Here is a 15,273-nt window from a genome sequence, read left to right as displayed (position 1 = left end):
TCTCAAATAAATAACATCTTTTTCCTTTAAGATTTTATTTATTTATTGGACAGAGAGAAAGAGATCACAAGTAGGCAGAGAGGCAGGCAGAGAGAGGAGGAAGCAGGCTCCCTGCTGAGCAGAGAGCCCGATGTAGGGCTCAGTATCAGGACCCTGAGATCGTGACCTGAGCCAAAGGCAGAGGCTTTAACCCACTGAGCTACCCAGGTACCCCCTCAAATAAAATCTTAAAAAAAAAAAAAAAGAATATGTCAAGTAGGAAGGTGAATATAATCCAGAGTTAAGGGCAGAGGTCAAGACTACAGACTTAAATTTGGCAGTCATCACTGTATGAGATGGTATTTAAAGCCACAGTCTGAATGAGTTCCTCCAGGATAAAAATGGGTATAAACAGAAAGACAAAGGTGATCAGAACAAGCCCTAAGAAACTTCTAACATGTGAAGGTCAAGTAGGGAAACCATCAAAGGAGAAAATAGTAAAGGAAAAAAATCAGGGTGCATAATGTTGAATGCCATTTTCTAAGCTGCAGATTTGCACACCCAGCTGCCTACTGAAATCACTCCCCTCATTCGTTCCCAAACCTGTTCCTTCTCCCAGTGTCTATTTAAGTGAAAAGCACATCTACCAATTACCAGACCAGAAACCTGACTTCTCTCCCCACAATTTCTGACATCCAGCCAAATCCTGTCAAATGTCCCTCCCTCATTTCTCAAATCAAATTAGTTCTCTCCTCCTCGTCCAGTCTTTGAGCTCAGACCAGGATCTCGCTCACAGGGCTTACCATTCTGTCTCCAGTCCAGCGTCTCCACAGGCAGCCATAGGAATACTTCAGTTGACGCCACTCAGGTCAGGCCACGCCCCTGGTTAAAATCTTTTAGTGACTCCCTATTTGGAGGCAGGGGAAAAATGAAATGGAAGGACCTTCTCACCAAGCTTGCTTACCTCTCCAGTCTTACCTTTTGCAGGCCCCTTCCTGAACTCCTCCCTCTAATCACAAACACTATATACAATTCCCAAACACAGGGCTTGTTCTTCACTCTCTTACCTCCTGACTTACTTGCTCATATCGTTTTCTGCTGGGAACACCATTTCCTCACCTAGCCTTCGTACTTGGCCAATTACCACTCTTACCTCGAGACTTAGCAAGCCTTCTTGACCCCAACTTGACCAACCCTTCTTGACCCCTTCTTGACTGGATTGTGTTCTACCAATCAGCCTTCAAAGCACCTTGTACTTATTCTTACTGGAGTATTGTCAGTCCTTATACTGTCTGTTTGCTTGATGGGCAACATATCCAGCATCTTGTGCAATGCCTCACCCTTGGTAAGGATGGAGAGAGTTCTTTAACATACCGTGCACACTGGTGTCTGGGCCCTGGCTTGTCAAATCCTTGTTCTTCCTAACTTGCCCTTAGACTTCACATTCCTAGCATCTAGAACACTGCCTAAATAAATGGTTCACAACTGTAAACTGCAATTAAACCGTATCAAAACCACCTGGTGAGCTTGATATAGATTCCTAGGCCTAGCTGCCCACATTTAACAAGTTCTAATGAATTAGACCTAGGACGAGGCCTAGGAATCCCTAATTTTGAAAACCTCCTCAGGTAATTCTGACATGCACTCATTCTTGCAAACTACTACTCTAAACAGAGTAGGAGCTCAGTATTGTTGAGAGTAACATTTTCAGTTCATGAAACAATGCATTTCTTAATTCTTTAGGGTTAGAGTCTGTTGTAACTGAATCCTGAGTGTGACAGAACAATGCACTAATGTACAAAAGTCCACAAAACAAGCAGCCTTTATTGCAGTAATACAAAACACTTTCCATTTTGGCAATATTTTACAACGCACTTAGCTTCAAGGGTTGGAAAGGAGGTTGGAAACTAAACGGGGAAATTTTAATGGACATTTCTAAAAGAAAAACTGTCCCAGCCCTCCCACCCAAATAAAAATCCAAATGTCACTTAATTTCACTACCCAAGAAGAGGCCACGAGGAAAGCAGCAGGCAAAACTCTGGCAATTTCACTATGGATCATGTCAGAGACAAAGGAACATTCAAAACAGTCATCAGTATGGTCGGTTGCGCTGATCATTTCTGTAGTCGTTTCTAGGAATGAAAAATAAAGAGCCAGACTAAATTCTAATTTTGTACCAAGGGGGAGCATCATACACTTCCTCAGGGTGCTGGTAACTGGTGTCAATTTGACAATTTCTGTAACAATGACACCATACCTAATTTATTTCTCTACTCTCAGAAGGTGCTTAATAAATGTCTAATTTATCAGTTTTAAGACCCACAGAATTCCTAGAAGTTTTTTGCTATCATTCTCTTAAAAACTTCCCTTCTAGAATAAGGATTCCAAAGCACTGTGGTGTTTCAGGAGGTCAGAGACTGTGCCAATTCCAGCTCTCTAAACAGAAGAGTGACATAACAGAATTAGGCAAGCAAACATTTTAATGTAAGAATTCTGGGTCTGCCACTTACTGTGTGACCTTGGAAAAGTTACTCAGTGTTTCTTATTCCATAAAATGGGAAATACATCTACTTCACAGGGTTGCAAGAAGAACTAGAACTGAACTAGAACTAAAGAATACAGACACTTCAACAGGATTTGCCGCACAGTAAGAAGGGTTCTATAATTGTTAACTAATAGTTAACAATTATAGAGTGCTTACCATGGGCCAGGAACTGTCATAGCATAGTAATCTAATACAACTCCACGAAGGAGGTATTACTGGCGCCATTTTATAGATGAGAACACTGATGCTCCAAAGTAACTTGCCTAAAGTCACAGAGTTAAGTAAACGGTGGAGCCAGAATTTGAACCCAGAAAAGTCTTGCCTCTGAAACTCCATGCTCTCAACCACATGCTCTACTAATTCTCACTACCCTATACTGCCTCTAGCATACAGATACTTAGTATAATAACTGAAGTTCTTTCACCATCACTGGAGATTCAACTTTTTCTGCCTCTACACCATTCACATGCACAACACACTCCCGTCAGTACCATCAGTGATTTTCATCTGGAAAAGGTATTACCAGAAACTCCAGAGAAACAACTACAAGGTGACACAACACACAGGATTTCAGAAAACACACCCCTCTGAAAGGTGTACTCCCCCTCACTTAGATTAAGAACCTCTGATTTACATACAATTTCAAATTATCTCTCACTCTCAATTATCTTTAGCCATGAGGAAGAATAGCACAATACACACACACCAATATAAAGATTTGTGAAACAGGATTTCCGAAACAAAACGAGTTTTAGAAATTTCTAAACAGGAAACTAAAAGAATCTTCTCCATTCTCACTGAGAGAGTTTCCAATGAAAAATTCGAGTTCCAAAAAACTGAACCTTAAGAAAATGTGACAAAAACCCTAAAAGCAGTGAGATTAAAAGGTTAACAAGTACATTCTAATACTCACCTTCCTCCCATTTTGCCTCCATAGCCGCCTCGGTCTCCTCCATAGCCGCCCCCACTCCTGTCACCTCCATAGCCGCCACTTCGGTCTCCACCGTAGCCCCCGCCGCCACCGCGGTCTCCTCCATAGCCCCCCCCACTGCGGTCTCCTCCATAGCCGCCTCGGTCTCCACCGTAGCCGCCTCCTCGGTCTCCCCCATAGCCGCCGCCTCGGTCTCCTCCATAACCGCCTCCTCGGTCTCCACCATAGCCGCCGCCTCGGTCTCCACCATAACTGCCGCCTCGATCTCCTCCATAGCCGCCTCCTCGGTCCCCACCGTAACCACCTCCTCGGTCCCCACCATAGCCACCCCCACTTCTGTCTCCACCATAGCCGCCCCCACTTCTATCTCCTCCGTAGCCACCGCCGCCACTTCTGTCTCCTCCATAGCCGCCGCCGCTCCTGTCTCCGCCATAGCCGCCTCGGTCTCCGCCTCTGCCCCCACGACCTCTATAGCCCCTCTCTCCACCATAGCCTCTTCCCCGGAAGTCTGCAAAGTAGAGATGCAAACCAGTGAGGCCAACAGGATAATGTAAACCATCCTTAATGCTAGTCAGAAGATAAATGCCATGTAGATGCTGTCAAAAAGCAACCCACCTCCTCCCGAGGGACGAGAGTCCTCTGGTCTGGGCTCATTACACTGGTTGCAGGAATTCCTTCGAGCAAAGTTCATATTTCCACACGATCTGAGAGAGGGGGAAAATAAAAATGTTCAATAGTTTCCAATTGAATCAGAACCCCCTCTTGCATCCTCCAACCCCAATCCCAGCTCTACTACTGCCAGAGTAAATAGTATACTTACGGATTAGGGCAAACCCAGTCCCCACTTTTGGGGTCTCCACCTCTCCCCTGAAAGCCTCCACGACCTCTATATCCTCCACGGCCTAGGGTAAAGAAGGGTGGGAGAGAAAAATCAGCAACCAACTTTACCAGCAGAGGAAAAGCACCAGATGAAAGAATTAAGAGCAAGTAACCATCAATAATTGGGTGGCTGCCCTCAAAATTAAGCCCTAGGGTAGAACTCTGATTCTTTCATTTATTTGAAGCTTTACTTAGTAAATCCAAGAAATGTGGGGAAAGACCCCAGGCACATATTACAGTGCAAATAATGCCCTAAAAAACTTCAAAGTCCACTTTCTATTATAATACCCTCCTTGGTTTGAGAATCTCAGTGATAAAGGTAGGAAGACATGTTTTAAATTTAAGGAATTAAACACATTAGAAATGAACAAGGTGGCAACAACTTGTTCAGGGAACTTACAAACTGGTCAGATTACCTAATTAGGTATAATTTAAACAATCACCTACTGATCTCCAGGTGAATAACAAACTGCCACAAAGCTTCCCAAAGGGATTTCAAGAACTTTCTTCCAACTACTTTCTTAACTATCATGACACCCTATTTACCCAATCTCCTTTCAGTACCCACTCTCACTTTAAGATAGAAGGAAAAAAACCTAGGGGGACAAAGAGGTGGTAGTATACACAACAGAGACAGAACATGGACTCAAATTCAAACCCTTGGTACAATATCCACGCCTGTGAGCAACAAGTGTCTTACCTCGTCGCCCACCTCCACTTCCTCCACCTCTCATGAATTCAGGTCTTCTGGTAGCAAAGGACACTTTAATGATGTTGCCATGGAATTCTTTTCCTTAGAAGAAAAAAGAAGAGTCTTGAAGAAATACTACTCCACATCTCTACCTCTCAACAAAAATATAAAACTATCTTGGAAATTTTTAGTTTTAGAGCAATAATTGACATCCTCACACAAATTCAAACACAACAGCGTTCCCAGTGTTCAAGTTAACAGTGCTCAAACATGACACAATCTACTGAATAGAGCAGATCTGTCACTGGGACACAGTTACTTCTTACTAAGCAAAAAACCCCCAACATCTAGTATTTGTATATGGAAAGAGCTAAGTGCAGCACTATGTGTATAGTATGTCAGCACTTTGGCTGTATAGAGGGACTGTGTGCTTTTACATGCACATACATGCTATATATACACCGCCGGTTATGCTCAACTTTCAGGAGGGGAAAAGAGATCACTGGGGGTCAAAGGTAGGAAGAAAGCTCATTTTTTACTCTCCACTTCTGGTACAGTGTGAAACTTTTTTACTATATGCAAGTAGTATCTTTAAAAATAATACATGCCAGAAAAATGAAAGCATATGTGATTACTTACACATATGCACGCACACCTATATTCTACAGCCCAGGGCCTTAGAGACAGAAATTAATCTTTTTACTTTACATTAAACAAGAAGATTCATAAAATGGTCAAAATTCCAAGGGACTCAGCTCCCTAATCAAAGCCCCTATTATTATGGCCGGCCACTTTCCAGAGTATCACACAGTAGGACCTAGGAAGCCACTCATGGATCAGTATTTTCAAAGCTACAGAATGACCTGAACTATTGAGTTAGGTTTAAGGGGCTCATATGCCGTGGGCAAAAAAAGCACAATTAGAGCAGAAGAGATTTCTTTTTAATTTACCAAAACTATGGAAAACACAGAAAAGTGAGGAAGAATGGATCTAGCCTTCAGAGCAAAGTGATAAAGCCAGAAAGATTAATGAGAAAAGGAAAGAATATGAAGGTGAGGACAGAGTATCACAATCTCATTTCTGCAGAAGTAAAGAAATGCAATTAAATTTTAAAGGATACAGGTACAATAATCTCAGAACCAGAAGGGACCTCGGGTATCTATCAATCTAATCTAGCATGGTTAAGTCCTTTAGAAACTGTGGATGCAGACTGCCTGAGTTTGAATCCTGACTGTGCCAGTTGTGCTATGATCCTAGAAATATACAGCTTCTCTCTGCCTCAGTTTTAACATGTAAAAATAGTAATAATAGGGTGTATGTCTCACAGGGTTACTGTGAGGATCAAACTTAATTAATGGATATACATCTTCTAGAACTATGTCTAGCCTATAAACCATAGCAAACATGCAGTAAGTCTTGGTTTTTATTAGAGTACAAAATAATGAATTTCTAATAACATGGGGAAATGACTGTTAAAATGTTAAGTGAAAAAAGCATGAGACAGAACTACATTTGGAGTATAATGATAAACTTTTAAAAATGCTTTTAAAAGAGTGAAATTACATTTATTATTTTTTTTTAAGATTTTATTTATTTATTTGACAGACAGAGATCACAAGTAGGCAGAGAGGCAGGCAGGGAGAGAGGAGGAAGCAGGCTCCCCGCTGAGCAGAGAGCCTGATGCGGGACCCGATCCCAGGACCCTGGGATCATGACCCGAGCCGAAAGCAGATGCTTTAACCCACTGAGCCACCCAGGTTCCCAAGAGTGAAATTACATTTAATAAAAAATATTATCAATGATTATTTCTGAGTAGAGTACTATGGATGCTTTACTGTTTTCTTCTACTTTCCCATATTTTCTTATTTTCAGGGGGAAAAAGTCTTAATATTTATTCCAAATATGTATTAACTTCGTATTTGAAGGGAAATTAATCTAAATTTATGAAGAAGACAGTGAAGCATGCCAACCCTCTAAATCCCCATCACGGTGGCTTTAAGCACAAGGTAGAATAAAGAAATATTGGAGACAGACAAGGAGAGAGCTCATCTACCTCATTTCTGAAGGTATGTAAAAATTCTGGCCTTTAATTTAATAAAATATCCATAAAAGTAAACACGAAAATAACCAGTCTACCAGAATATATTTTGACTTCAAGACTAGAAAACATTTATCCAAACTGCATATTGAAACAGTATGAGTAAGATATACCATCAAACCAGTCAATGGCTGCCTTAGCTGAAGGAGGGTCATCAAATGACACTGTTGCCTCTCCTTTTGGCTTCCCTGTGTCCTTGTCTGTATACAGATTGATCATTGGTTTTCCCGTCTTCTTATTTGTCTGAGGAACAAACAAGATGGTAATAGCTTTTTAAAAAAAAGTGATCATAAACCATACAAATTAAGGATTTTTTAAAGGAATTCACATATCCATACTATAAATAGTACATACCTAATATAAAAATTAAGTTATCTATAGGTTCTGAAAAGGAAAACTCTCTTAAGATATATTAAGTAAAACCCAAGCTATGAAAATACTTTATGTATATTGTATACTGTTTTATCTATGTATAATTTCTTTAAACCCACAAAAAAAAATGTAGATAATGCTTCATATAAATATATACCTTCTAAAACATAAAAAAGAGTCAGGAAGAATGTACACCAGGCAAATTAACAGATTACTGCTAAGGGATACACCCTGCAGCTTGCTGGGATGGGAGTGGAAGATAAATAAGAACATTTACTCTTCAGAACTGTGTGAATTTTTTACATGTCATGGGTAAATGAGTAATTCCACAGACATCAAAACAAGGACAAATGCAAACTGATTTCAGGCAAATGCTACAATCTACTAACACTAACTGCTGCTTTCTAAGTTAAAGAGAGGAGAAATATTGGGGTGCCTGGGTGGTTCAGTGGGTTAAAGCCTCTGCCTTCGGCTCAGGTCATGATCCCAGGGTCCTGGGATCGAGCCCCGCATCGGGCTCTCGGCTCCGTGGAGAGCCTGCTTTCTCCTCTCTCTCTGCCTGCCTCTCTGCCTACTTGCGATCTCTGTCTGTCAAATAAATAAATAAAATCTTAAAAAAAAAAAAAAAGAGAGAGAGGAGAAATATATGCATCAAAAAATGGTGCATGAGACATATTAAGTATACAATAAACAATACAGTTATGAAACAGAGCATCATGTACTGGGCTAATATGTAATGCAGTCTGCATATAATGGCTTTTGGAATCTATAAAATGTTCTCACAACCTCATTTGGTTCTCACAATTTTTAGGAGCTAGGCAGAGACTATATCTAGAGCCCAAGACTGAAAGTTAAAGTAGAAGGCTGTGGGAAGATAAACAAGCAAGGAATAAAATTTTCATGTATTTAACAAATATAGCAAAAGGCCTACAGACATGGTTGGGCATGTGTATCAGGGAATTTTAAGAGACATAATCTTATGTAATCTATGTAGCATAACTAGAATATGTTAATAATTATGAGATTTTCAACATAAGCCATACTTTCTACTCACCTTGATAATTCCTATTTGTTTAAAGAACTCCCCCACTTGATCTGTAGACACACCCTCCCCAAGTCCTTGCACAAAGATTGTGTTGTTATCTGAATTATCAGATTCTGAATCTAAGGGGAAAAAAATTATGGTTAATTATACATATTCCTTGGTCTTACTACATCCTGTTCAGTAACTAAGAGCAATTAATTTATTGTCCAATATTCAACTACTTCTATGACCAAAAGGAAAAAGGACCAACATACAAAAAATCTTCTATCAACATGCGAAGTGGTCACCATAGTTATCTGGTAGTAGATCAATCCTGACAACCAAACTTCATTTAAAGTGTATCAAGTCCACACTATGTGAAATACAGACCAATTAAAGGAGATCTTAGAAATCTTACTCTTTACATTCAGATACAGGGCTGAAGCTCATGAATAGATGAAGACAGTTAGTATTAATTAGCATTCCTTTCTTTGGAGAGCTTTAACACTTTATGGCTATTCAGTACTTCTAAGGCTCTCCAGTAGAAAATTCCCCAAATCTGACACTCTGGACCTCCAAGCAAGCCAAGCACAACTACTGGTTTCCCAATCATTGCAATAAGCTCTGTATATACCAGAGGGTAAGGGCACCTTGACAGACACCTTACCTTACATGCACACTTTTTGGATTAGTACAACAAAGTAAGAAAGATGTACAAAAATTCAGTCCACCAAGAGATAATTCAGAAATTGCCATCCATATAGAATATGTTGGCATCTTAATAAAAACAAAAGTTCTGATTTCAATACGTATTAAAATTTTTTGCCTCAAATAGATTTTTAATATTTAAATTATAACTTCCAAAAGGCTCCAGATAGCTTTGAATTTCATTTAAAAATAAAAGCCACACGAAATCAGTGACCTCTGCCCAGAGTAAGATAATTTTCCCCATGTATGAATTCAAGTTTCTTAGGCCCACTGAGCAGACTATCAATCCGATGTAATATTTTCTTAAACATAGTTTTTCTACTTCAAATTCCCAATGATACCAACTCTCTCAAATTTGATCTGTAGTATTTAAATAAGTAATGTTAATTACAATACAAGATTGAGTATTTCTTCATAAAAGAAAAAGCAGAGCACAGGAAACCACAAACAGCAATTTTCCCCAGCACACTTTCCAATTTCCCTGAATTTTTCTTTCTATGTTTTTAGAAGTGAAGCTCCCTAATTCTGGAAACACTATCAAATTAAATCTTCCTCCTGCCCTAACTCCTCCAACACAGACACTTTTCTCTTGAAAAATTGGAAAACTAACATTCTCTTAATGGCAAAGTCACAAACTACCATAAACCTTACCAGCATCTGGTCTGGGTCCATAATCCCTGTGACCTAAAGGAAAAGAAAAGAAAAAGAAAAAAAAAAAAAAGCTATTTAAGGCAACTCATTAGAAATCACGAAAAAATAGTAATAAAAACCAAGGCATGAAAGTCAATACTTCCAAAATCCTTGAAAGTCAACCATCACAGATTTACAAAGTAAATATATAAATTAAGTTTTACTAAGTTTAGAAATCAAGATGAAAGTCAATTATTTCCTTAAATTTGTCCCAGACGGTACCCGCCACTTTTTGGCATTATGCTAGTATCACTTTTGTTAAGCTCTGGTTGTGAAGGCTGATTGGAAAACCCTAATAATTTAACAACACCATGTCAGCTGCCTTTATTAATAAATGTATTGTCAAATCCAGTGAAAGTCTCATTCAACGGTCACCACAGACTCTTTCATGCAAATTCACTGTGCAGAAACCCATTGGACTGTTTGAGATCAACTTTGACTTTTTAATGTTTTCTTTGATATATTTATGTATATATATATAATTTTTTTTTTAAAGCACACAACACACACCAGCCTCAACAGAGTAAGAAAGGGCTTAGAACTGCGTCTGCGGGATATTGGTGGCTTTTAGATTTATATAGCATTTCCACTGAAACATTTTGGGATACTCAGCACTTACCACCAAAATTTTTGAAGCCACCGCGGTCACCACCACTGCAGAGGAAAAATTGAAGAAATGATTTCTTCCTTAAGTCTCTAATGTGCTGAGCCCTGGGCTCAATCTACACTTAACTGTCACAAGTAGAGTGCCTAGGGAAACAGTAGCACCTCTAACTTTCCAGTAAATTCCATTTCATAGACTCCAAAATGCTGTTTCCACCTAAGTGTCTTCCCAAGGATCTATTTCCACAAGGTTGCCTTTTCAAGCTTACTACAGAATGTATCTCATATACTCTTATTTTAAAATCTTCCCAACCCCAAGCCAAAGGGATACTATTCATACCATAACTTAAAAGCTGGAGGCACAGAATGAAGAATGCTAAACTGGAGCAAACATTCTTTCCAAGGGGGATTATTTTTTTTAAATATGAGGAAAAAGGAAAAGGACTAAGATTCTGATAGTAGAATGGGAGGTAAAAACTTCAGTAGTATATTCTATTGTGATACCAAATTGTGGGTTTTATGAGATGAAGAAAAAAAGTGAGGTACAAATATACACGAAAGTGAGCCTGAAAGTAGTCTTAATCTCAAATCATTCAGAAATCCGATAAAATGAGCACTAAAAGAGAGCATAACTCCTACTCTATACCCACTATAATATACAAGATCTCTTCATATTAGAGCTACTGAGATTCATGCTGCCAAATGCTCTGTACACCAATCAGTAGACCATGCAACAGAACAGAATGCAACACACTCCAGTATCACACCTGCCCACAAGAAAATGACTACTTGGCGAATTTCCACTGACAGGTAAGTCAATAGTCCTTGTATGCATAAAAGCTACGTAAGAAATCTGAGATCTCCCTCACCAAGAAACTGTTGAAATCTCATACATTAAAAGCTTGTCTCTCTTGCGTGAACTAAGGAAGCCACTAAGATTCACACACTGTCATGGAAATAAAAACATCCAGTTTTCAGATGGTGACATGTAGTATGCTACTACCATTAATCATCATCTACTATCATCCAAGAAACTAATCCAAAACACTAAGGTCTCTCCAATGCTTAAAAGCCTTTCCTGTAATGGTAACATTGCCCCTCCAGCCTCTAGACAGACGGCTTTTCTGAGACATCCTGAGAAAAAACGCTCTAACTAAATGAGAAAGCAGTCTTCTTTTATAAGTCTATTCTACTACCTTGATGTAAAATCTCCCCATGCAGCCAGTTTAGGTATAGACACAAGCATCTTAATTTGTTATTAATTTTATTTAATTTCCAGGAAGACTCTAAGGAGAATAAGGCTATTTCAAGACTATGCAGACAATACAGAGCTCAGGTCCTTTATATACATATAGTCTCCTATTGAGTCTCTAAGACCCCTCTTTCAGAACCAAGCCCTTCCTACACTTCTAAATGGACCTGTATATCACTGCTTAACTCTTTTAAGGAAAGCCAACAGAGTTCTTGAGATTAATCTGCTAAAAATCTTGTTATTAGAAACCAAGATATCTCAAGTTTCTTCAAAGATGACCATGAGAACTCAAAAGAAAAAAAAAAAGAGGAAAGAACCAGTGAAAATATTAAGCCCACAATTCTGTCAGGAGGTTAAAGTCCCCAGGATAAAGTAGATTCTTTAAATAGGAAATTTTTGTAAGTAAGTGCTGGAAGAGATACCTCTTATTTATTTTGCTGTCATCTTAAACAAAGTACCAAACTGTTTATCTGGTCACAGTGGAGAGAAAATACCCAACTACCCACATCAGCTAATTCCTGTATTTTCTACTCTAGCCATCAATATAACTTTGAACAATAAGGAAAGGACAAGCCACTGCAAAATAAAAGTGCTATATAAAACAAATGATATTTAAATAGGTTTGTTATTTCCTACTTCTCCATATGATGACATTTTAACTTAAATCACCTTCGTTGAACATTTCCTTTGAAAATATGGCAGCTGAAGATTTCAACACAATGACCATAAACATGTAAACATCACAGTGCATTTGAAAAAGTAGTAGTCTTCAAACTAAGAGACTCAGGGTATAGTCTTTACTACTGCTAATCAATCTTGAAAATTTGGACAGGTCAGTAATTCTCCCTAGGCTTCAGTTTTCTCCTTCACAAAATAAGGGTACACATCCCTGCTACTCAAAGGGTGGTCCAGGCAGAGCCTGAGAGCATCTCAGAAAAGCAGGATCCAGGATTGTAGGCCTCACCTTCTATCTACTAAATCAGAATCTGCATTTTAATAAGATACCCAAGGAATTCATATATAAAGATTGAGAAGCACCAGTCTAGATGATCTACAATCCTAGGATTGCAGGTGAAGCTTTCTTTCAAATTCAAATGTTTCAAACTTTTTCTCTTCTCTTATTAAGAAATTCCATATTAACTAGTTATACTACAATCCCTTATAAGCAAATTTATTATATTAAATACACTAAATAAACCTCAAGTAGTAGTCACTACTGGGTCTGTGGTTAAGAATCTTTCAAACCTGTAGTCAGGTTACAAGTCCTTTTTCCATAAGACAAATTGAGGCTTCACTAGCCAATTAAGTCAATGAAGATATGGGAACATCTGGGTCAAGATGCTGCCACAACAATGTCTTTCAGAAAAAGCAGCAAACTTGTACACAAAAGAATTCCAGAAGTAAGGACATTTGAAGGTGAAGTAGTAAAAGTATTTAGAGATTAACATCCTCCACTGTATGGCTGAGCATCCCCTGCGTAAGAAAACCAACTATATATTCTTGATTCAACTAGAGAAATTGTCCCAAGTTCAAAACCACAATAAGCAGCCTATCCTAAGGTAGACTAAGGGTTCTTTCATTGTTACAGTATCACATATGTAGAGGAGAAGACAGTCATTTAATTTGATGGTCATTTAATTTCAGGTGCTTGTCAAGAAAAAGTTCTTTAGACAGAATCTCTACTTTGAATCTTTCAATTTAAAAGAAAATCTACATATATCTATTCAAAGACTTAAACTGCCAAGTAGTAAAAGGACAATACAGGAACCTTTGTTTCAGAAAATCCATTATCTAGAGAGAAAAAGAGACTTAGCTAAAAATTAGAAAAGATTAGTTAAAAAAAACAAACTGTGCTATGCTTGAATTTTCAGAGTAAATCCAAATTACAATTTTTTGGGTGTGAAGAAGACTAACATTAATTCCAAATGTAAATGACTCAATGGATTTAAATATCATTCTCAACAGTAGCTGTATTTATGTCTTATTTCCTCCCATGTCTTGTATGTGTGGTAAAAAGGCTCTCTGGATTCAACATTTACCCACATTTCAAGAAGCCAAGAATCACTCATTCTAGAGCTACCTGTCCAATACAGTATTCACTAGCCAAATGCGGCTGTTGACCCTTTGAAATGTGGGTAGTCTAAATTAAGATGTAGTCAAAATAAAAAAAAAAAAAAGATTTCAAAGTCTTAGTATGAAAAAGGCAATATACAGTATCTCAGTAATTTTATAATGATTATTTGATAAAATACAGGGGGTATATTAGATTAAGTAAAATGTATTATTAAAATTAATTTTACCTGCCTATGTTTTTAAGATTTATTCATTTGACAGAGACAGAGAGAGAGAGTGTGTGCGCACAAGCAGGGGGAGGCAGCAGGCAGAGGCAAAGGGAGAAGCAGGCTTCCTGCCAAGCAGGGAACCCGACAAAGGTCTCCGGGACCATGATCTGAGCCGAAGGCAGACACCCAATAAACTGAGCCACCCAGGCACTCCTACCTGCCTATGTTCTTTTAATGTGCCTACTACAAAATTTAAAATTACATATGTGGCTCACATTTGTGACCCATATTACATTTCTACTGGGCAGTGCTATTCTAGACTATTACCAGAACATATGCACAATTAAAATGGAACTAGTCAAAAACTCTTCTAAGAAGACAGTCAAAATTCAGAATGACTTTTTTAGGCTCAAGATATTAAAGCCTTGAAAAAGCTCTATAACTTGATGACTTAATCATGAAAAATAACAGTTATCTATAAAGTTCTGGCTATTTTGTCATGCATTCATCACAATGCTGAAGTTAAAAACACTGAGAGAACTTATGGCCTTAAACTTCTAACTCACTAGGAGGTTAGTTATCAATTTGAGATGACAATTAGAAATTCAATCTTTGCTACAACTACTTTTTCAAAGAAAAACATTGGTTCCTATAGTCCCTACAATTTTCACACATTTTTCTTCCATATTTGTAAAATCAGCAGCTTCCTTTTGGTCTATATTCTTCCTCCAGCCAAGCAATTACACATCTTGAGTCTAAAAATGTCCCATCCTTTACCACGTATCCCACCCTCACCCACAAACTAAGTCTCTTCTTTAAATAAAAACCTAACTAATGCCAGATATTCTTCAAACAGCCCTGAAAGCATTGTATTTTCAACCTTGATATAATTTTTTAAGTAAGATGATCAGAAACACAAATGGGAGTGTTGATGAAAACTAACAAAAAAATGTTTGGATATTTTTGGTACTTAAATGTAAACAAGTGTTAAAGTCCTAAAACTAGGCATTTTTACTCTAATTCAAAATACTTTACCCCTTAAATAAGCTAAAGAGCACATCTTGAATAGGATATTGTGACATATGAAAATTATATGAACTTCAAATTTCCATAACCATAAATAGTTTTACTGGAACACAACCATGTTTACTTATATATTGTCTATGGCTGCTTTGGTGCTACAAGGGCATAGATGAGCAGTTATAAAAGAAATCATATG

The 15,273-nt window shown here is 38.2% G+C and overlaps 1 protein-coding gene across 2 annotated transcripts in view; it reads right to left on the bottom strand.

The window, feature by feature from the left end:
• Positions 1–1,784: 1,784 nt before the first annotated feature.
• Positions 1,785–15,273, bottom strand: part of TAF15 (TATA-box binding protein associated factor 15) — a 28,834-nt gene continuing 15,345 nt past the window's right edge. For both annotated transcript variants that reach the window (XM_080825919.1, XM_080825920.1), the window contains exons 8-16: positions 10,537–10,571; positions 9,879–9,911; positions 8,550–8,659; positions 7,237–7,366; positions 5,035–5,127; positions 4,276–4,357; positions 4,071–4,159; positions 3,438–3,963; positions 1,785–2,111 (exon numbers count right to left, since the gene is read on the bottom strand). In XM_080825919.1, coding sequence (XP_080682045.1) covers positions 2,072–2,111; positions 3,438–3,963; positions 4,071–4,159; positions 4,276–4,357; positions 5,035–5,127; positions 7,237–7,366; positions 8,550–8,659; positions 9,879–9,911; positions 10,537–10,571 — 1,138 coding nt within the window. In that variant the 3' untranslated portion in view covers positions 1,785–2,071. The remainder of the gene's footprint in view (positions 2,112–3,437; positions 3,964–4,070; positions 4,160–4,275; positions 4,358–5,034; positions 5,128–7,236; positions 7,367–8,549; positions 8,660–9,878; positions 9,912–10,536; positions 10,572–15,273) is intronic.

The sequence above is a fragment of the Martes martes genome (assembly GCF_963455335.1).
Source record: "Martes martes genome assembly, chromosome: 16".
Taxonomy (NCBI): domain Eukaryota; kingdom Metazoa; phylum Chordata; class Mammalia; order Carnivora; family Mustelidae; genus Martes; species Martes martes.
This window is presented reverse-complemented; position numbering and strand designations above follow the sequence as displayed.